General features: G+C 49.4%; 1 protein-coding gene across 2 annotated transcripts in view; it reads left to right on the top strand.

Annotated features, from left to right (window-relative positions):
- Nucleotides 1-7,050: 7,050 nt before the first annotated feature.
- The window catches only part of LOC148672445 (active breakpoint cluster region-related protein), a 29,121-nt gene continuing 14,389 nt past the window's right edge, over nt 7,051-21,782 (top strand). Inside the window, exons 1-6 of one of the 2 annotated variants that reach the window (XM_088628172.1) lie at nt 7,051-7,315; nt 12,606-12,755; nt 13,317-13,447; nt 15,148-15,252; nt 19,191-19,376; nt 20,997-21,104. In XM_088628172.1, the coding sequence (XP_088484298.1) occupies nt 12,707-12,755; nt 13,317-13,447; nt 15,148-15,252; nt 19,191-19,376; nt 20,997-21,104 (579 nt within the window). In that variant the 5' untranslated portion in view covers nt 7,051-7,315; nt 12,606-12,706. Of the gene's footprint in view, nt 7,316-9,471; nt 10,167-12,605; nt 12,756-13,316; nt 13,448-15,147; nt 15,253-19,190; nt 19,377-20,996; nt 21,105-21,782 lie in introns of those variants that run through there. The other variant, XM_088628171.1, reaches the window with a different exon arrangement.

Raw genomic sequence — 21,782 nt, 5'->3', positions numbered from 1 at the left:
GGATCAGTCGTAGCTTGAATTTCAGGATGGAAAAAAACACTTTCAGCAGGGTGGCACAGTGGTGAGCACTGCTGTCAGGCAGCACTGGGGCCCTGGGTTCGATTACGGACCTGGGGTGCTGTCTGTGTGGAGTCTGCATGCTCTCTCCGTGGGTTTCCTCCAGGTGCTCCGGTGTCCTCCCACAGTCTAAAGACGTACTGCTAGGTTGAGTGGTTCCTGGGAAAACTGGCCCTGGTGTGAATGTGTGTGCGTCTCCAGCGTCCCATCCAGGGCGTACCCCACTGTAACGAACAGTTCTTTCCGGACCCTATGCGGACGACACAGTCCGACGGAGTGGGGAAACACTGGGGAAACGTCATGCAGGAATACGGGGCTGAAGACAGGGGGGCGTGTCCAAGGTGCGCTGGTGCACGGGGGAGGCGTGGCCGAGGCGAACAATCCAAAAGAGTAGTCCTTAGAGAATATCCAAAACACAAGGGTAAGTCCAAAACCAGGAGATCCATCAGAACAAGGAATTAAAACACGAAGGCCGGGTCGGAACCGGCAGACAGGGAACAGGAACGGGAACCGAGATTAAAACCTTAACGGGACCAGGCGCTTCCAGGTCCCGGACTCGCACGATACGGAAATCAGATGCAGAGCCCGGATGAGCGTCAGCGCCTGGCTTTTAAGGTGGGCTGGGAATAGGAATCAGGTGCGCAGCATAAAGTCTTAAGTGAAAGGGCTGGAGCACCCTTAAGGAGGGGGGGACTATAATCGTGACACCCCACCTTCTGCTCATGGCTGGCTCCCCCCCTGACCCCGAGTTGGAAGAAGCGGTTAGAAAACAGACAGATAGACGGGTCAGAAAACACAAATTAATCAGCAGTTGCCTCTTTAAATCAAGGCCTTTGTCACCCTCTGGTCAGACCTTGTAAAAAGGAAATGAGTAGGCGTCGAAGGCGGTTCAGGCCAATCAAAGGGAAAGGTTTTAATACTGTGTTTTTGTGCACCTAATATGGATCAAAATCAGTAGGAGGACCTAGATAGATCAGGGGTGAGCAAGCCTGGTTCTGCAGGGAAGGTGTGCCTGCAGGAGTTCTAGATCGCTTTAGGACTTGGGAGACGCTGTTCTACAGGTCTCATTTAGCCAATAACGAGAGGATTTCAACGGTGAAGAGGGGAGGTGGAAAGAAGGGGTACAGCTCCACTGGCCCCTTCCTGATCTAGAAGGACATTTCAGCAGAGATGCCAAAGACCAGAGAAGATCAGCAGGGTTTGCGGCCCCACACCAAGCCCTGAGTGCCAGGACAGGGCCAGGACAACCATGTGCACCATAGCAACGTTCCATCCATGTGAATGTGGACTGAGGAGTCCTCTATTCTATTCAGCTGACTCACAGGAAGCCAGCTGGATGTCTTGGTGACCAAGCCCCTACTCATCGTGCTCAGGGTGGGGAAGCTGACCTGAAGATTATAGGGTGCAAAGCTTGAGTAGCGGCTCCCACGCCACAGAGTTACGAAGCTGTGACGCATTGCCCACACCTCTCACACAGAGACAGCCGCTCTCCCCCGGGACCACAGAGGTGCAAGTGACCTGGTCAGAGTTCACTCAGTGAGCACTAGGACTTCGCAGTATGAATGATGACAGAGCTGCGTCCCTCCCTGGGGACAGATTTCTTGGTTCTGGAGAATCACAACACCTTAATGTATAAGAATGATTCTCAGTGAACGGGGATCTCTGTCAGGCTCATAGGACTGACAGGCATGGGACATCTGCACAATTCAGAGCCCATTATGCAGTGGCTAGCTTTGCTGTCTCACAGTGCTGGGGTCCAAAGATCAAATCCAGACCTGGGGTGCTGTCTGAGCTTGTGTCTTCTCCCTGTGCTAGCTTGTTTTTCCTCCGTCTACTCCAGCTGCTTCCCAAAGTCCACAGACATGCTGGTTGGTTAATTAGCTTCTGGGAGAACTGGTCCTGGTGTGATTGTGTGTCAGTGAGTGCTCCGTGATATACTGGCGTCCCATCCCGGGGCGTACCCTGCCTTGCACTCTTCGCTTGCCAGGAAAGGCTCCGGCTTCCTAAATTGAATGAATAGGCTAAAAATGGATGGATACAGTATATGCTGAATGCTTGTGCTATGCTGAACTATTGCCAGCAAGATACCGTAGACTCAGAACTGATTTATAGAAACGCTGACCTGCAGTGAAAGAGACTCTATGTCTCTATTGGGGCTTTCAGGCGGGGCAGGCGAACTATGGAGGAACAGTTCCCAGCAAGACTCTCCAGGCTGTTCTGCGATGTCATGCTGTGTGGGAGGGGTGCTGGCTGGGAGGTGAGTTGCAAAATGCCCAGAAGACAGAGCTGTTGCTTCACAGTACATGCAGGAAACTAACTGCTTGATGAAGAGAGCAGATCTGGGTCTCGCCTCGCGCTCCTACAGCGGAGATCCCCAAAACTCTCGAGACAGAGTCTTCAGCTTGTCCCCTCCAGCTGAGGTCCTCATTCAAGTTGGCCTCCTGCCCTATTATTCCTCTCTTCTGGTTGTCTTCATCAGTGCTCTGCTCCTTCTTCCACCTTCCTTGGACTTTTGTTCCAGATTTCCTCTGTTCTTCTTCGTCATCATCCATCTACTCAACCGTTTTCTAACCGCTTCATCCAGTACAGGGTCGCAGTGGAGCCGGGACCTATCCCAGCAGGCAATAGGAGCAAGACACCAGTCCAGTGCCGGGCGCCCATAGACACACACTCATACTAAAGTTTGCCCAAGAGCCAATTAACTTCCCACCATGTCTTTGCGCTGTGGAGAAAACCCATGCAGATATAGGGGGAACATACAGACTCCACACAGACAGCAACCCAGGTCCTGAATTGAACCCAGGGTCCCCTCACTGCGAGGCGGCTGTGCTGAGCATTGCACCACCATGCTTCCCCTCATCCTCTTAATTACCCAATCTCTTTCTGTTCTCCATCTCTTGACCTCGAACTTGAACTTTATTGCCATACTGTATGTAACCGGTACACGTACTGATACAATGGAATTCTTACTGACGGAAAGTCTCTCGAGTGTTTAAACAAGTGTAAAAACACAAAGTGCAGACAGTGCATCAAGACAACATACAAACAAACAGTAGACAATGTACAAGTAAACAGTTTGAATGTAAACAATGACAGGAGATGTGCAATAAATAAATAAGAAATCATAATGAGGTAGATGGTGTAGGTGCAGCCCGAGGGGCATGGCTAAATGCGTTCGCCAATCGCACTGCTTGTGGATAGAAGCTATTGAAGAATCTAGTGCTCAGTGTCCGTATGCTCTTGTATCTCTTGCCTGAGGGCAGTGGGGTGAAGAGCTCAATGCCCGGGGTGGTGACTGTCCTCTGTGATGGCCAGAATTCTACCATGGCAGCGGACCTCATAGAGCTGTTTAATCTCAGTGAGACCACAGCCGATGATCTTCTGGGCCATATTGACCATTCTCTGCAGTGCCTGTAAGGATACTCTAGCGAGGAGATACTGTATGGATGCTGTGCAGCCGCAGCAGTAGGTGGGAGGCACGGCAACAAGCAATCCGAATCAAGAGGCGGGTTCGCGGTCAGTGGGAGAAAGGGAGGTCGAAATCCGGCCCAGACACAGGTGGCAAACAATCCAAGTCAAGAGGCGTGGTCCGACGTCCGAAGGCAAAAGGGGTAGTCGAAAATCCAAAGTGACACAGGGTTATAGAATCGCCCGGTAGAGCTCACATGGAGTTAACTCAATACCGAGCAGCTCAATTTCCATCTCAGACAGAATTTAACTAAAATCTGCCATCTAGCGTGCCCTATGCAGAACAGCACTCCTATGTCCTTTGCTCAGTGCTGTGATGTTCCCTGTATTACAGTATAATAAATACGTTACTGGAATACATTATGCATATGCCTGTGTTGAAATGTGTAGTTATCTGTTGCTATGAATATAGAAACAAATTTGGAGAAAATGTCCCCACGAGGACTAACTGTCACGGACGTCCAAAGGGACTAACCGTGGGGAGCAGGAGAGCAGAAAAAGACCCATATGCGTAGCGGCGAGACGGGAAAAAGGCCCGGGCTCATAGTGCAAAGAGTTCAGGAATGCCGTATAGAAACCTATGCCCTCAGGGAGCGGACGTGGGGCGCCCTGGTGCTAGGCGGGTCTCAGGACATCCGAACGTCAATGCTGAGCGAGGACAGAGTGCAAGACCCGGAAATATATAGCCCAAGGGAAAGAGAGGGACAGGAAGGAGAGCAGACCGGAAACTAGGGACAGGACAGAGAAGGAGCGCCCTCTGGCTGCAGAGGGCGTGACAGTACCCCCCCCTTCATGGGCGGCTCCCGACGCCCATACAAAAAAAAAAATAAGCTGCACAGCACTGGGGGGAGGAAAAACCTCATTTAACTGAAAGGAAACCTCCGGGAATCCACGGCTGAGAGCTACCCCTTCCTCCGGGGTATACACCTTATTTGGGTGGAGGAAGGGGGGGTAGAGAAGAGCTCCGGAGACTTAAAACAAAAAAGTACACAAGCACAAACCCAACAGACAAAAACCTGGGAAAGACCAGGGAGACAAACCACACAAGACAGATAGGAACCAAAAACAGGTAGGAACCAAAGTTCCGAGACACAGAGAGCAGGGGGGACCAAAAAGGAGGGGAAACCAGGAAGAAAAAAATCAAAACAAAAAGGCAAAAAACAAGAAAAAAAAAACACAAAAACCCCGGGGAAAAATACCGCAGATTGGGCAAATGGCACGTTCACATTCTAACGCTGATATCGGAGTGGACAACCTGAGGAAAGCCAGACCGAAGCCCGCTCACAGACACAGATGCCCGGAATGATATCCAGCGAAAAGAATGGAGGAACGGCGAATGGGCACGTTCACATACTAACGCTGATATCGGAGTGGACAACCTGAGGAAAGCCAGACCGAAGCCCGCTCACAGACACAGATGCCCGGAGTGATATCCAGCGAAAGGCATGGAGGAACGGCAGAAAGCTTACCATTCTATCACTGATATCGGAGAGAGCCAGACCAGGAAGAGCCAGGCACGAGAACCCGCTCCAGACACAGAAGCTCGGAGTGATATCCAGTAATAAGAATAGGCAAGCCAGCTCAACATTCAATCACTGATATCGGAGTGATCTACCCGAGGAAAGCCAGGTACAGGACCCGCTCACAGGCACGGAAGATCGGAGTGATATCCAGTGATTAGAATAGAGGAACTGAAAAAAAAAAAAACAGCCCAGAGAAAAAAAAAAAACTGCGGCAAGACAAAAAAAAGCGCCGCTCGCGGGGTCAGTAGGTGGCTCAGCATTCTGTCACGGACGTCCAAAGGGACTAACCGTGGGGAGCAGGAGAGCAGAAAAAGACCCATATGCGTAGCGGCGAGACGGGAAAAAGGCCCGGGCTCATAGTGCAAAGAGTTCAGGAATGCCGTATAGAAACCTATGCCCTCAGGGAGCGGACGTGGGGCGCCCTGGTGCTAGGCGGGTCTCAGGACATCCGAACGTCAATGCTGAGCGAGGACAGAGTGCAAGACCCGGAAATATATAGCCCAAGGGAAAGAGAGGGACAGGAAGGAGAGCAGACCGGAAACTAGGGACAGGACAGAGAAGGAGCGCCCTCTGGCTGCAGAGGGCGTGACACTAACAATTTACACACAACGTGATTTCCTGAATGGAAATGACTTTTGACCCCTCCCACCCCTCCTATAACCTTTTTGCCCTCCAACCATCTAGGAAAAAATATCGCAGTGTACGGGCTAGCTCCACCTGACTCTGTAACAGCTTCTTCAGGCTGTCAGGCTCCTCAGCACCCTGGAATCTACTTGCACCCACCCCAATTCCAGAAACAGGGTTTAAATCCCACCAGTTGGTTGTGTATGTTGTATTGTGTATTTGCCGTGTAATTTGCACTATTTGCACTCTGCACTATGTGTATCCAGTCTACAATGTATATGTCAGTGTCCTGTCTGTCCTGTCTGTATTTGCACCGTGGACCAGAAGAAACGATATTTCGTTCCACTGTATACTTGTATATGGCTGTAATGACAAATAAACGTGACCTTGAACTTTTCTTTCATAAACCCAACGCCAACGTCTCTGAAATATTTAAAAAAAAAAGTTTTTAAAAAATCTTACATTTTTCCTATAAGGTGTGCTTCCACCCTGTGCGGACCTTCAGCAGAGTCGAATAAAGGACATAGAGGATAAAAGCAACAACAAAAAAAATACAAACACGAGTGTATGGGAGTGTATTGTGCAAAGGAACAATAGGTTTATTCCATGCTGAAAAGAGAAGGAAGAAAACACAACGTTTCAGCCGTGGAGCCTTCTTCAGCGTGTCTTCAGGAGCCTTCCAAACCTGAAGAAGACTCCGCGACCGAAACGTTGTGTTTTCTTTCTCCTCTTTTCGGCATGGAATAAAACTATAACATGTTCCTTTGCAGCCTCCCCAGGCTGCGAAGTATTACTACTTTCAGTACTTGTGGCTGAACCGCGCACAACGGTCTGTAGGCGGCAGTAGAGGGCCAATATTAATCGTGTTGGCGGTTTTTGCGCGGTGAATATTTTTAATGTTTCTGAAAGATTTTGGAAAAAGATCCTAGTCGGGATCGGGTTATCCCTGGTCTTGTAGTGTGTGCTTGATTCGGCTTCTTGGTCAAGGCGCTGAGCTCATTTCGAAGCGACGCACCCTGAAAAAGTATATGTGGCTCCGGATTAACTCTTCTTCTCCAGGCTTGGCCAGTGCTCACGGGAAGCACACACTACCTGTTTCCAATTCCCCTTTTGCAAAAAGAGAATTTCCTCACTTGCGAGATTTGTTCCCGTTTGCTGCGCTTGCTCAGTCTTTTTTTTTTAAGAACTCGTTTAAAACGCGCCGCGCGTACAGCCCCCCGCCCCCCGGGGATGGAACTCACGAGACACGAAGCCCACGGGGCACAAGGAGGTCAGGGGCACGTGGCTCACCACTTCCCCTCCCCAGCTCCTCGTGAGCTCAGAGTCCTCTGTGTGGCTGAGGTCTGGTTTCTGTTTAATCGAAACCCCGCCCCGTATAGAGCAGAACCCAGCAGGAACCCGGGCAATGTTCCCTCTGATTTTTAATGGCCTCTGTGCGCAACAATTTCAAGTTGTGCAAATTATTTCCCCAGTGACAAAAACTTGTGCGCACTAAATTGAGTGTAAGTAAAATTAATGTAAAAGCTGAAATTATTTTTTGGTAATATAGTCACTCTCATAGAAGCAGAGATCCAAAAGACCGGGACAGCGATTCAACGAGCCCAGTCATGGAGACCGAGTGTGGAGCGAGCATGAGCAGGGAGGTACGAGACGACGAGAGCACAGATATCTATGATCGAGTAGCAGTAATAACGCACACAGCCAAGTCGGGCCTCTCGCAGACACTCTCATGGGGTCAATTTAGCATTTTTCAATGGACGACCGTGTTTGTTTTATCATCATATTTTGGGGGGATTTTTTTTTTTGTGCGCAGTTCAATTTCCTGTGTGCGCTGATCTCATGACCTGTGTGTGCGTGCTTAGAGGGAACACTGAACCCGAGTCACCAGGAGACGGGCGGGGACGTAGAGTATGTGCGCGGACAAGCACTCTTTCTGCCTCAGAACGCGTATTGAGAGCGGGCATTGCCTCCTCGGTGCCTCTGCCGTATCGCCGCTCTGCTGTACTGTATATAAGACCATGCGCTCTGTGGTTCTGCACAGTGGAAGCCCTATGCGGGTGTAAAAGATCCCCTGCGCTCAAAAAGCCCGGGGTCTCAACAGATGATCGGTTTTCACCGCGCTGAAAGTGAGGCGGGATTTCGGCTGCGCTGTTCGCGGTGCTGAACCGAGACCCTGCGGGACCTTTCACAACACGTAACTCCATCCAAATGGTTTTCTAAAAAACAAAACACCAACTAAATAATAGCAAATGTACGACGGTCTTTACAGCCTTTGCTCTCGACAGAAACACGACTTTGTTATAGAAGTTGGACAAAATCGTTTCTTTTCTGTAACCATGACGACGATGACGTCGAGCACAACGGAGTCAGCGTATCGCACTTGGGAACAAGATTTATTTATAATAAACCCGAAGAAGGCTCCACAGCCGAAACTTTGTCTCTTTTTTTCTTTTCAGCGGGGAATAAACCTTTACTTGTTCCTTTGCAGTGACGCAGCTCCATGCCTGAATATTGCACTTTGAGCAATGTTGGAATTGTGTCACAAAAATAAATTCCGCTAAAATTATTGGGAAACAAACACAACGAGTACTTTCAGATTTTCTGCGTGTACTGATGAAAGTACGTGATCGCTTTAATCTGCTGCTGGAAATGGATTTTTCTGTCTGACCGATGTCGGGATCGTTTCTGTACAGAGGCCACCGTTGACTATGTCGTGGTTTATTTGTTGTTGTTGCTTTTTTTTGGTCCAGAAGTCATTAGTAAAATTAGTCACGGTGGGAGAATCGCGTTTTTTCAGCCTTTGGAAAGGCAAAGGCAGAGGAGTAATCCCAGCCCCGCGCTGGTGCCAACAGCTTTGAAAAGTGGTTTTACATTGCCTCTCCAAATCGCACGTAAATTATGAAAGCGGCAAAATATGAACTCATTCGAGCCTCCCACTCGTGAAATAAACGCTCGAGTTCTGAAGTGCTCACCAAAAGAGCAGACAACGCATTAAAGCACACGGACTACGATCACCTCCAGAATCAGTAGCTCAATCACTGAAATAGAAGATTTCAGACAACGAACGGCTGACGTTGGTTTTCCACGGGTCCGTGGCAAGAGGGTTTGTGGGCAGGGGCGGGCAGGATTCTGAAAGAGACACAAGGAGAGGCTCCGATCTCTGGCGTCGCGCCCTCCTACTCTACACCGCCGCGCCCCTGGACGCTGTATTTGGCAACTACCGGGTCATTTCGGAAGAGTGCCACCTATGGGCTGCCCTATATCACTGCAGGCACTGCGGTAATCTGATTTCCCATTAAGAAGCGCAAGAGCGGTGTCCAGACCTAGAAAATTCAGTATCCCCCGGAAATCTGGACCTCCCACCCCCCGAAATGCGCACGTTCCGTCATCACAGGGACGCCTGACTTTTCTCATCCTCCGCATGTAAAATGATTTATCCTTAACTCATAGGGACGAGAGGCGCGCATAGCCTTCGTGAGCTCTTATTTGAGTCTCCTTGCCTTGTGTAAAAAGAACTTAAGCTTTCATTCACCTGGTGGCGGTGATATTTGTACGTGACTATAATCCCAGGCAAACGCGTTAAAAACCGATGTAAACACACGCAGACACGGGGCTTCTCTTTTATCTGTGTCGTAATAAGCAAAGGCACAAACACATGCGCGCATGTATCGTTGATAAGTTTTACAGCGAGGTGTAAAAGAGAGAGAGGGGCCGATACAGCTTCCCAGGGGATCCCGACAAGGACGCGACGCCTGTCCCGAGCCTCGGGAGAGCTTTCCGAGGGCGAGGAGGGCTGGAGGCGCCAAAGCCCGGCGGGACAGAGAGGGGAAGGGAGAGCCGGTCTTCGTTTGCGCCGACTTCTGGTCGTGTGATGACGTGTGGCCGTGTGTCGCTTCGTGTTCTCCCTCCTCTGCGGCCAGAAGAACTGCTTAATTGTATCCGATACAAGAGAGGAAGTCGCCTGCCTCGCGTCTGTCAGAGGCTGTGGTTTCTCACAGCTCAACTGCCAGCGCGGCTCGGAAGCCAATCAGAGGCGGGGGGCAGAGACACGACCGGGGCTCGGGGAAGGAGAGGCAGCTCGCGTGGACGGACAGGAGTCCCGTGGACTCGGGGCCCCTGCCTGCACTGCAAACCTGCGCACAGCGGCCGACAGCACAGAACTCCGAGGAGCCGAGCCGGCGCTCGATTTTACTCTTCTCCTGAGGCTTTTAAAAAAGTGAACTGAGCCAGTGACAGGCGCGATTCTCCCCCCCCCCGGTTTGGTGGGATTTTGCGAGAGGATGGGCAGTCTTCGCGGAGGGTGGTTCTCTGCTTTCCAGCAGTGCTCGGCTGCAGAGCTGTCAAGGCAGGTCGTACCGGACACGACGTGTTGACAACCAGTGTACATCAGGGGAGTCTTAAGAGACAGAGGTCTCCTCTTTGGCTACGGATTTCTGTCGCACAAGCGTACGGCGCGGTGCCCCCGGGCTTAACAAAGACATTTCTTTTACTGTGGTAAGTACAGTCCGATTCGCCCCACCTGTACCTCGCGCGAGCATGGCAGGTGCGCCAGCGTCTACGAGACGCGCGTGCGGCGCGTTCCAGGCGCTCCGGGCTTTTGGAGAAGTGTTGAGCAAGTCGGTTTCAGTCAAGAACGGGCCCGTGTCAGCAATGAGGAAGGGGCTGCGATGGACAAATGACATCGGCCTGATTTAGCTGCGGCTGCAGTATTAGCTGATAACGCATGATGCCCCGAAGCAGTGAGAATAGCCGGATTGTCCATTGCTTTCTGCCCAGACTGAATTCAGACCTGCGGTTTGTGTCATTCCCTCGAGTTTCAGACATTTCTGGCACTTAAAATAATATGACTTATCAGTTCTAAACCACGCAGTTCAGGTGGGTAGCTGCGTCAGCATGCGTAGGCTGCAAAGGAACAAGTAATAGGTTTATTCCATGCTGAAAAAAAGAGAGAATACCCAACGTTTCGGCCGTGGAGCCGTCTTCAGGTGTGAGCCCCGAAGGCGGCTCCACGGCCGAAACGTTGTGTTTTCTTTCTTCTCTTTTTCAGCATGGAATAAACCTATTACTAGTTCTTAAACACTTTTTTTTTCTATTTCACAATTTGATTATTCACTATTATTATCATTGCTTCCACAATATAAGTGATTCTGCGCTGAGGAGCAGAAGAGTCAGTAGGTTTGCGCGGCTTCTACAAGAGCTTGTCCCACTTTCTGTTTTCAGTCAGTGCCCGGGGTCTTTCCGGTGGCATTCTGCACGGTAACCACGGTAGTGTGACCAGCGGTTTTTCGAAGCGCTGTGGCGCGGTTTCCGTCTTGACCCCAGCAGAAAAGGAAGGCAGGGGGCGGCGCGCCGGCACATAAGCGGCTGCTGTGAGCTCGGCTCAGGGACAGAGAACAAAAAACGAGCCGATGCCCTATCTGTGGAAGATTTATAACGAGCGGGGGGAAAGAGCAGGCGTGATACAAATAGAAAGAAGAAACAAAACAGCAAAAAAAAAAAACGGACGGATACAGTTTCCAACAGGGTCTGGCCGTCTTTACCTGAAGTTTCCTCCAAACGTTATGTCCACGTGTAGATCTCTCCGTCCATTCAGCCTCAAGCCTTCGAGTTTCCTCAAGCGGGAATAGTTAATTGCGAGTTTTAAAAAAATGTCTAAAATCGGCTTGACTGTACCCGTGGAGGGAACCTTTATTGTTATGAGGCTGTGCCGGGAGTACAGTTAGCTTAGTGCTGCATCTTCTTTGTGGGCAGGATTCGTACAGGTGACCCTGTCAGGGGAGCAGAGATAAATCACCTCTCAAGAGCACAGCTGCACTGGCTCCTTCTGGGACTTGAACCCACAACCCCCCAGGCAGTGCCACACCAATCATATTCAGCAAAGGGCTGGTAATGTTGGGCCCGAGGCATGTCCTCAGATGCATCTTATCCATGATTTGAACAGGGAAGATCCAGTGTCTGAACACAGGAGTGTGCAGTGACCGACCACAGCCTTTATTTGTGCTGTAAGAGGAGAGTCCAGTGACTGAACACAGCCTTTGTGCAAAAGGAGTGTCCAGTGACTGAACACAGCCTTTATCCATGCTGTAACAGTCCAGTGACTGAATACAGCCTTTGTATAACAGGAGAGCCCATGTCTGAACACAAGCTTCATGCTAGTGTAAAAGTAGAGATCCAGTACAGTAACTGAACACAGTCTTTACACTTGCTGTAACAGGAGGGTCCAGTGTCTGAACACAGGCTTTGTGCTTGTGTAACAGGAGGGTCCAGTGACTGAACACAGCCTTTGTTCATGCTATAATAGTAGAGTCCAGTGTCTGGACACAGCCTTTGTATAACAGGAGAGTAGAGTGTCTGGACACAGACTTTGTGCATGTGTAACAGGGGACTCTCCTGCGCCGAAAAACTGAAGTACAGGAATCAGCATTTTAATGCCTAATTTGGACCAGTTTCTGCCAACTCTACAGGTGCTGGTAATTTAAAGGGACCTAGAAATTATACTGCCCCACCCAATCCCTCTAGGACCAGAATTGAACATACTTATTCTAGAGGTAGTCCCAGAGAGATCCCAGCTTTGAAAAAATCTAATGTATAGTGCACGTGTCGCTGCTCTAATACGTTTTATGCATCACACCTTCAGCAGCGGCTGATCAGAAAGAGAACAGCAGGCTGCGAACTTGCCTGGCCATCAAAGCCCTGCCTTTCACAGATGCTGAAACAGAAAACATGTTTCTTGATTCTCACTGTGCTGCACCCTGTGGCACAGTGACTATAGCAGTGAATGTAAAATGAGAAACAAGTGGAGGCTGATCATTTTTGTGCCCGGTGTTTTGCCTCACCCCCATCCTGGTACGTGACAAGAGCTGCTCTCCTCAATGTGTGCGGGTGGGATGTCTGGCACTCCCAAATACTGTTCTTCTGTTGTTTGGATTCCAGGGTTTTGCTAGATCCTGCTGCAGGGGTGCCATTTGACCCCAAGTCTGAAGGAGACAGACTCATCCTCCTCCGAGTCCATCTTTCCACCTCCCAGCACCAAGATGGATGTCTACAAAGAAGCAGCAGACTACCTGAATGCATACGGCATAGGTACAGCAAAGTGTTTTACAGGCATGCTACAGCTTGCTCTGCTGGTGCAACACAGTGTTCCAGAAGCCATTCTGTAGCACAGCATTCTAGAACTCGGATCAAAGCTATTGCACGGCGTTCTTGAACTGGCATTATACAGGAGATATAACATATTGGTCTAGAACAGGCAGCAGAGATATTAATGGCACAGCTTTTCAGAACTAACATCAGAGGGTGTGGCACAATATTCTAGAACCTGCGTCAATGTAAAATGCAAAACAAATGCCGGGCTGATCTTCACAAGCATCTCGCAGAATTTTAGCACTAGCATTGCAGGCACTGTCAAGTGAGCTAGAACCTCCATTGCTGGTACAATCGCAGTTTTAGCACAGTGATCTAGAACTACCATCAGAGGCGCAGCGTGTCAGAACTAGCATCACAGGCACAGCGCAGCATTCTGGAGTGGGCCTGAACAGCAGAGCTTCTCTGAAGTAGCAGCAGTTATGGGCAGAGAGAGCCAAATCCAAAGACCCTTTGCACGCAGAGCCCTGACGGCCTTTGTCCACGTGTGTCTTTTTCCAGAGGTGCAGGAGCTGGAGCCGGATACTCTCGAGGATGTCTTTGCGATGGACAGCGAAGAAGGCTTCCTGCCCGTCGACACCTCCCCCTTCAGCCCTCAGCGCTCCGACAGCGTCGACTTCCCGGATACGCCAGTGAGTGTCCCCCGGCGGAGATGAAGGGGCTGTGGGCGTCCCCACTCCTGGTCATGGCCAGCCCAGTGAGGTTAAGGCCACACATAAAATGCGACAAGGAGTAACGTCCAGTGTGCTCCCTATTTGAGGTGTGAATTCAAGTCAAAATGTCTGATTCAGGAGAGGTCTGTTTCAGCTAAGAGGTTATGAAGTAACTGAGGTATCAGGTAAGGAGTGCAGGCGAATGGAGGTGAGGCAGGACAGGGAGCCAGGTCTCAGAGGTGGGGCTTCTCTTTACATGAACAGGCAGCACATTTGGGAAAGTAAGCAGGTTCCAGACTGATACGACACAAGGATCTTGTCCCTTTTCCACTTTTCCTTCTACCTCTGTGGTTTCTCAGTTCCAGTTGCTGGTGGCCTGCTGGAAGTCAGGGCTGCATTCCTCCCAGTCTCCCCCCACTCCCCATCCCCGATCCCTACTGAACTCTCTCCCTCCCTCCGCGGGGTGTAACCCTCAGGTTGCTTTGCAGACGTCACCAGTCACCCTCCCCGGCGCGAGCTGAATTTAAGCCCCGCTACCCACAGAGGACACCTGAGAGCCGGAGGTCTCTCCTGTGTTTTCCGGCACGGCAGTGGCGCGGGGCTGCCCGCTCGGACCCTGGGCGGGATCGGCGGGGTCCGTCTCTGCTGACTAACTGAAGGCGCCGGCTGAGGGGCTCCTGTGTGGGTGGAACGCCCTGGGTCTCCGCTGGCGTTTAAAAAGAAAAACAGTTTTCACCCTCTGCTACTAACCTAGGGGGGATGAAAACCTCTGCATTCCTTTTGATCGCAGGCTGTCTTGAACGCCGTTATCAAGCTTCACTAAACCGTCGAGGTCCCTAGTTGTGCATGTTCTCCTCTGCTGGAAGCCCGAGGAGACATGCCGGTTTGGTGGGTCTTGTTCTTTGCGTACTGCACGCCGGGGGGAAAGCCCCAGAGGTCCTGGGGTGGAGAGCTGTCGCCTGAAGGGCAGGTGGAGCCCGGCGTGCCAGAGGTGGCAGCTGGTGTGAACCTCACACGAGCTCGCTGGGACTGGGATTTTCCCAGAATGCCGCCAGAGTGCAGCTGGAATCGGTTGCCTAGCGCCCAGCCCGCTCTTGGCGCGACAGCAGGGGGTGCCGATCGGAGACGTAGCGCTGATCACGTGAGAGCTTGCTCTCCTTCTGGGGCTCTGCCAGATGCCTACTGCCTCCGGTGGGGGGGGTGTCAGCACCGAGGAGTCGAGACTTCAAAAACAGCGAGAGGGGCAACAATAAAGAACCGCTGATCGTCGATCGAAAATTAAGAGCGGAACGTTTGGAGATCCCCCCGTGCTTTTTTATTAAAGTCAAGAAAAAAAAAGAGTAAAACAGTTGTCGAGCATGGAGGGTCGGGACCCTAAGAGGTCCAAAACAGCTCTTGGAAGCTGGAGAGTTGCATCAGTTAAACCAGGCTCATATAGTTTGACACTTTCGTTGGCTGGCCTGCCTGTCTGTGCGTCATCATCAATTCAAGGCGCATTGAAGCGATGGTGCACGAAGCTGCTACACGCGGGAGCTTCCTGCCGTGCCGTCATCGAGAAACCACACGGGCCCGGCCTCAGTGGAGAGTGGGCAGATGGGCGGGAAATGGAAGGCTGAGAGCAGCCAGGGCACGTGTCAGTGAGCGACCGCGAGGCCTGACGGGTGTTTTCTCCCTCTCAGACGGACTGGGACCCGGACAGGATGCTGGAGATGAGGCTGCTGGTGCTGAGGAACATCCTGGCCAGCGAGGAGCAGTACCTGAGCGAGCTGGAGGCCCTGCTCATGGTGAGCATTACAGATCAGACCGCTGAGAGCACAGGCAGAGCCCTGCACTGCGGACGTGGCAGGTCTTAGCTCAAACTGGCAATGTCTGCTATCCAGGGCTCAACCTGGGTTTTGGGCTTGATTCCAGGCTTGGGTGCCTCGAAGCACAGTTTGCATGTTCCGACATTCACCTGGGTTTTCTTTTACCTCCATATGTACAGTATGCAGGATCAGGTCTATTAAAGGTCCATAAGCATATACTGTAGTATCTGGTCTTTAAATATGCAGGCTCAGGTCTATAAGTATGCAGGTTTGGGTCCATAAGTACGTAGGATTGGTTCCATAAGCATGTAGGGTCAGATACAAAAGTATATGATGTTGGGTCCTTAAGTATGTAGACTCACATCTATAACAGGTCCATAAGCATGCAGGGTTGGGTCCGTAACAGATCTATAAGTATGCAGGCTTAGGTCTATACGTACACAGGCTCAGGTGTATAATTATGTAGGGTCAGGTCCGTAAGCATGCAGATTTGGGTCTATAAGCATGCAGGGTTGGATCTATAACAGGTCCATAAGCATGACACTGCTGTTTATCTGTTCTGTGCCCAGAATTAGCTATCAGCCTTCCCTAGTGTCAACTATTCGATTACAAAGGAACATCTGATTTATTTAATTCCAGGATCCATTTTAGTCTACCTATGAAAGCAGAAGCGTATAAACAGACGAAGAACAGAAAAATGCAAAGGCATGTCTTCATTTTAGTTCCACACCAGCTCATAATTTATCACCTTGCTGTCTGCGGTTAAACAAATTGTCTTCACATATGTGTGAAAATCCTGTAGACTGCCATTTCCTAATTAAGTCTCTTCAGACAAGTTCTATAAAACATTGTGTATACAGAAATACACAATAAATGCATTGATATAATCATATAAAAGATTTGCCTTCTTGCAAAAGCTAAAGGAAATGGCAGAAACTGTACTGCTTTGCAAACAATTATGCAAACCTAATCACATTTCTTCAGGGTGTCATTACCTAATCTGATTGTGGCTTAGTACCTTCCTGGAGGACACAATGCCAGTGCTGTGAGGTTCCTTCCAAATGGAGCAGCACATCAGAGCAAAGGATAGGCACTGATGTGTATCTGTTGGTGAAGTACAGAACTTGAAATAGCAGCTCTGGGATTAGTGATCAGCATCACCGGTACACTTTGCTTGAGGGACTTATAGGACTAACACTGATGATCACAAGTGAAAAGCTGCTTTTCAGCCTTTGTGTTTTTAAATAAGAAACAATCTGCAAAGGGTAAGGTAAGAGAGGTCCCGTGACAAGAAAAAAACATGCAGAACAGTATTTGTTAGATGTCAGCAAATATAAATAAACTGCGACCTACTCACTCCTACACCTATTGCAGCTGGTCTTTGGCCACGGCTTCCTGCAATACACATCAAGCAGGCCAGCGTTCCATGGACTAAAATTAAGAAATACATGTTATACCTTGCTTCACTTGTACTACAAGATAGCTATTACAAGTATCTTATTACTATGTTTCAAAACATCCTTCCATCCATTTCTAACTGCTTTATCTAGAACAGGGCAGCAAGGGGCACCAGAACCCATGCTGGCAAGCATCGGGTGCAATGCCAGATTTCCCATTAGGCACTGCAGCCCCAGTGCCTAGGGCCTACGAAGGTTTTAGGGCCTACGAAGGAAGGAAACACTAGTGACCAACGAAAAACGAGCTGAAACGACACGCTTGCGATCGACTCTAGGTGCTGCAAGTCAGTAATCACGTGCTCTCTCTCAGCTGTTCTAGAAACTAGAAGTATGGAAGTGATGGTCACTCGACTCGCTCCATCAATCACGTGGTTCAGCATGAGAATAGTTGAAAGTGCATCATGTCAATCGACGTCATTCAATTGGCATTTACCCCTCATTTTGCACATTTCGGGGTGAAAGTGCCTACGGCCTATGAACATTAAAATCCGGCCCTGATCTGGTGCAATGCCTGACGCACTCTGGACAGGATGCCAGTTCATTGCAGGGCTCAGACAGACACACAAACACCCACACCAGGACTGATTTACACCAGATGCCAATTAACCTACCAGTTCATTGGGAGGAAACTGGGAGCGCTCGGAGGAAACCCACACAAGCACAAGAACATACAAACTCCACGCAGAGAGCACCCCTGTTCCACTATTGAACTCAGAGCCCTAACACTGTGAGGCAGCAGTATTAACCAGTGCACCACTGTCCCGCCCTGTTTAAAAATATCCTCTTCAGATAAGGAACAATTAGGTACGGTTTCAGTGATATAAAAATACAGTATTGGTCTACCTTTTCTCAACTTCCCCCCACATCTACAAAACCTAGTTCTGCATTTTCACTCGAAATGATTTGCAAAATGCGGAAAAAGTTCTTCCCCATATTTTGTAGATGAGAAGGTTCACAAGGGAAGAGGTTCATTATCACAGCCTAGTGCAGTGAAAATATGTCAAACTCAAATGAACACACAGAGAAAACAAGGCAGGGGAGAATACTAATTTGCAGTAAGAGGGTGGCAATGCCATGAGAGATCAGCAAAGCAGAGCTTTAATGAGGAATGTCTGGAGTTCCTGAGCAGCTTATCTGATAAAACCAGAAACCAGGAAGCCCAGTGAGGCACAGCAGGGCTTCTAACTGGCTCACTGTCATCACCCCTTCACAATCCATTCGTTTCTGGGTCCGTAACAAAGCTGTGCACTTTGTTTTGGGCTCAGGGCTCTGCAAAAAGCTGAACTGCGTGTGCACCAGATCAGACACTTGCAAATAATTCTGCTTTTATCATTTGGGCAGCTGCCCATATTTCTCAGCCGCAGTATAAAAAGAAAATTGAGAAGTGGGCACATCACAGTGTTCCTGCTGAATTGCCCAATCGGCTTTACTCAAGGCACTGTGGCGCTGTCTCTGAGAGACCCATCTGCTCCAGCTGCCCTGTGAAATGACACAGAGTCACTTCAGTTCACCAACACAGCACTGCAGGCCACAGGCAAAAGGACAGGTTTCCTGTGCCTTAGCTCGGCTAACAGAGAGGAACTGCAAAGCCTGTGACAGATTGCCAGTAGACATGGCAAAGACAAGCAATGATGTTTTCTGTGCTCCATAAAGCCACAGAAATGCACTTCAAATAGGTTTGTGTAAGGTTGTAACTGAGCATTAACTGGGATTATTTCAGCTCTTTAGCATCAACTGTTCATCTGCCCTTTACTCGAACACCGAGCTCACAACACATCAGAAGGAGAAATCCTGGGTCTGAATAGAAGCTCATTCAATTGCTTCTTGAAATGTCCCTTCGGGTAGCCCGGTCTTCCTTGTTTATCCCATGCATTTGTTTCTGGGAATGCTTGCAGTCATGTGGGGACAGAATGGTTTCCCTCCGTTTCCTGGTTTTCTTTATCAGGGCAAATAAAGTTCCCTTGACACAAATCGCCAGTTTTTCTCTAGTTCTGTTTTTTTTTTCAGGGTTTTCTCTTCCTCTTTTTCACTTTTATTCCTGCTCATCCCTCCCTCAAAAAAAAAAACCCAACTACAACAACAAATAAATCGCTCGTTTTCTGATGTTCTTCAGTGAAAGAGGAACCAGTGGACACACAAAGGGAATCTCAGGAGTAATGCACTGACACCAGACAGGAGGGCGCTAAAGGTTGTGGGATTTCAGCCATGTTGTCAAACCCTGGGTTACGTGAACAAAAGTCTGGATAAGACCGTTCAAATCACTTAGCTGCCAACAACCAAATAAGCTAGATGAGCCACATGACTTCCTGTTTGCAACCTTTATATTCTTGTTCTTGTTCATCTTACCCTGGCTGTGGTCAAACCTGTTGAAACAGCCAATGACTAACCCTCTTAGAAGTCCGATGACCAATAGGCATTCAGGTCTCAAGCCCTGACCGTGTCCTCTCTTGTCCCCCCCAGCCAATGAAAGCTCTCAAGGCAACAGCATTCACCTCCCAGCCAGTGCTGTCCAACCAGCAGATCCAGACGGTCTTCTACCAGGTGCCTGAGCTGAGGAACCTGCACAGAGACTTCTACGACAGCCTGAAGAACAGACTGGAGCTGGGGGACCCTCAGGCGTCAGTGGGGGACCTCTTTCAAAAAATGGTGTGCTGACAGAGATCCCTGCGCGCTAACCTGAGATATCTGCTGAGCTACAGCTATGTTCGACCACAGACTGAACCCCTTTATAATAATAATAATTGCTTACACTTATATAGCGCTTTTTCTGGACACTCCACTCAAAGCGCTTTACAGGTAATGGGGTCTCCCCTCCACCACCACCAATGTGCAGCATCCACCTGGATGATGCGACGGCAGCCATAGTGCGCCAGAACGCTCACCACACATCAGCTATTAGTGGGGACGAGAGCAGAGAGTAATGAAGCCAATTCATAGATTGCCCCCACATGATGCTCTTCTCTGATTTTGAAAAAGTTTCCATCATTTTCTAAAATAGATTAAGTGTGCAGGAGCAAATCACACACTATACAATATACAAAATTAATATATACTATTTCATACACACATATATGAAACCGTATATATTTACACACATCAAATTCATATACATAGTGTTTAGCATTGCTGCCTTGCTGCACTGGGGTCCTGGGCTCAGTTCCTGGGGTGCTCTCTTCGTGGAGTTTTGTATCTTTTCACTGTGTTTGCCTGGGTTTTCTCCAGGTGCTCTGGTTTCTCCCCAAAGTCCAAAGAAATGCTGGTAGATGAATTGGCTTCCAAGAAAACTGACGCTGGTGTGTGTGTGAGCGTGTCTGTGTATTTCCTGTGGTGGACTGGTCAGGGTGTATCCTGTTTTTTTTGCCCATTGCTTGCTGGAATAGACTCCGGCTCCCCTGCAGCCCTGAATTGGATAAAGCAGTTAGAAGATGATGAATATATACAATATACTATATATACCTGATGCAATACTGTACCTTTAGTATTGGAAAGAAAACAGAAAACTGTTTTTTGCAATCAAGAATTATTTCTTATATATACTCGCACAAGGTGAAACTTCCAGCCACAGTAATATCATCCATGGCAATGTGACGGAAATAATCCCTCACAAGGGAATGGAGCCCAGAACCCCAATGAGTGCTTGTGCATACTGCTTCTGCTGAGCTGTTCTCACACTCTCGCAGGAGAGAGCTGTGAGGCAAGACAAGGTGTCAGCAAAGCTGCTAAAACACCAGCTAAATCCTGTCTGCCACACTGGGCCCTTGACCTTGTTCAAACAAGCAGAAAATGTAACAATACAACTCACATCACATCACGTTGAATAACCGAATAACAGCTCGGGATCACGGTGGCCCAGAGTCTATCCCAGGAGGCACTGGGCGCAAGGTGGGGTACCCCCTGTATGGGATGCCAGTCTATCACAGTGCAAACGCAGAAACAAACTCACTCTCACACCAGGGCTAGTTTTTACAGAAGCCTCTTAAACGTCCAATATGCCTTTGGGCTGTAGGGAGGAAACTGCAGACCGGGAAAAAAAACCCATGTGAACATGAGGGAGAACATACAAACCCCACAGGGTCAGCACCCCAGGAATTGAAACCAGGGCCCCAGATCAGCGAGGCAGCAATGCTAACCCTTGCTCCACCATGCCGAATATGCTGCAATACATACATTTGCCCAGGAGCTCCAAAAACGTTCATGGAGATGCTACTGCAATAGGGAGGCAGCAGAACTGTGCTCTTCAAAGCTCCTGATCCTCTCCCGGCACAGGTCAGTCAGCTGGGAGTGTACTGCGGCTTCATCGACAATTACGAGAGCGCGCTGGAGGTGGTGCGGAAGTGCGCCCAGGCGGACGAGCGCTTCAGGACGCTGGCAGAGGTAGGACACGGCTGCGCCAGTTCTCAGCCCGCTGCTTGACGGCTCTGACCTTGGGGAGCTCTTTCACAGGCGCTTTGCCAATTCCAGTTGAACTGCAGGCCCAATTCCTCAGACCGGTTATTCAATCTTGGTACGAAAAGAAATTAGTTGATGGTTTTATATAATTTTACAAATTTTACAAAATTGTGAACTTTGTGGAAGTACTGGGAGGCCGCCATGCTGTCTACAACCCCTGGTCTATCCACGGGGAGAGAGTGAGAGTTCCCAGGCATTGTGACCTGAAGCAGCCCTTCCTGCTCACTAGTCCCTGTATTGTCCAATGTCACGTGATGTCGGAGAGAATAAGTACCGGTTGTGCAGCAGATATTTCCCCGCTGAAATGTTCCAACGTGATCTGCATGTAGATTTAACAAGTAAGTAGTGGTTGTCGGCAAAACGCCTCTCGACATTGAAAGCAATATTTCTATTGGATCAAAAGAGAGGTATTCACAAGCCTGCTTGTTTACAATGTAATAAGGCCGCTTCACCTCACCGGAGGTTTTGTTATCTTGTTCTGAATCGCAGAATTAGGTGCTGGCAATTCCATCTATTTTGTGATGTCAATTGGAGGTTTTACAACTGCGTACTGTACATTTTACTTCCATTGTGGTTTGAAAAGGACTAATCAATGTCGATTCT

This window comes from Lepisosteus platostomus, chromosome 4, assembly GCF_059453375.1.
Source record: "Lepisosteus platostomus isolate fLepPlt1 chromosome 4, fLepPlt1.hap1, whole genome shotgun sequence".
In the NCBI taxonomy this organism is placed as follows: domain Eukaryota; kingdom Metazoa; phylum Chordata; class Actinopteri; order Semionotiformes; family Lepisosteidae; genus Lepisosteus; species Lepisosteus platostomus.
The sequence above is the reverse complement of the archived record's forward strand: the minus strand, read 5'-3'. Positions and strand labels throughout refer to the sequence as shown.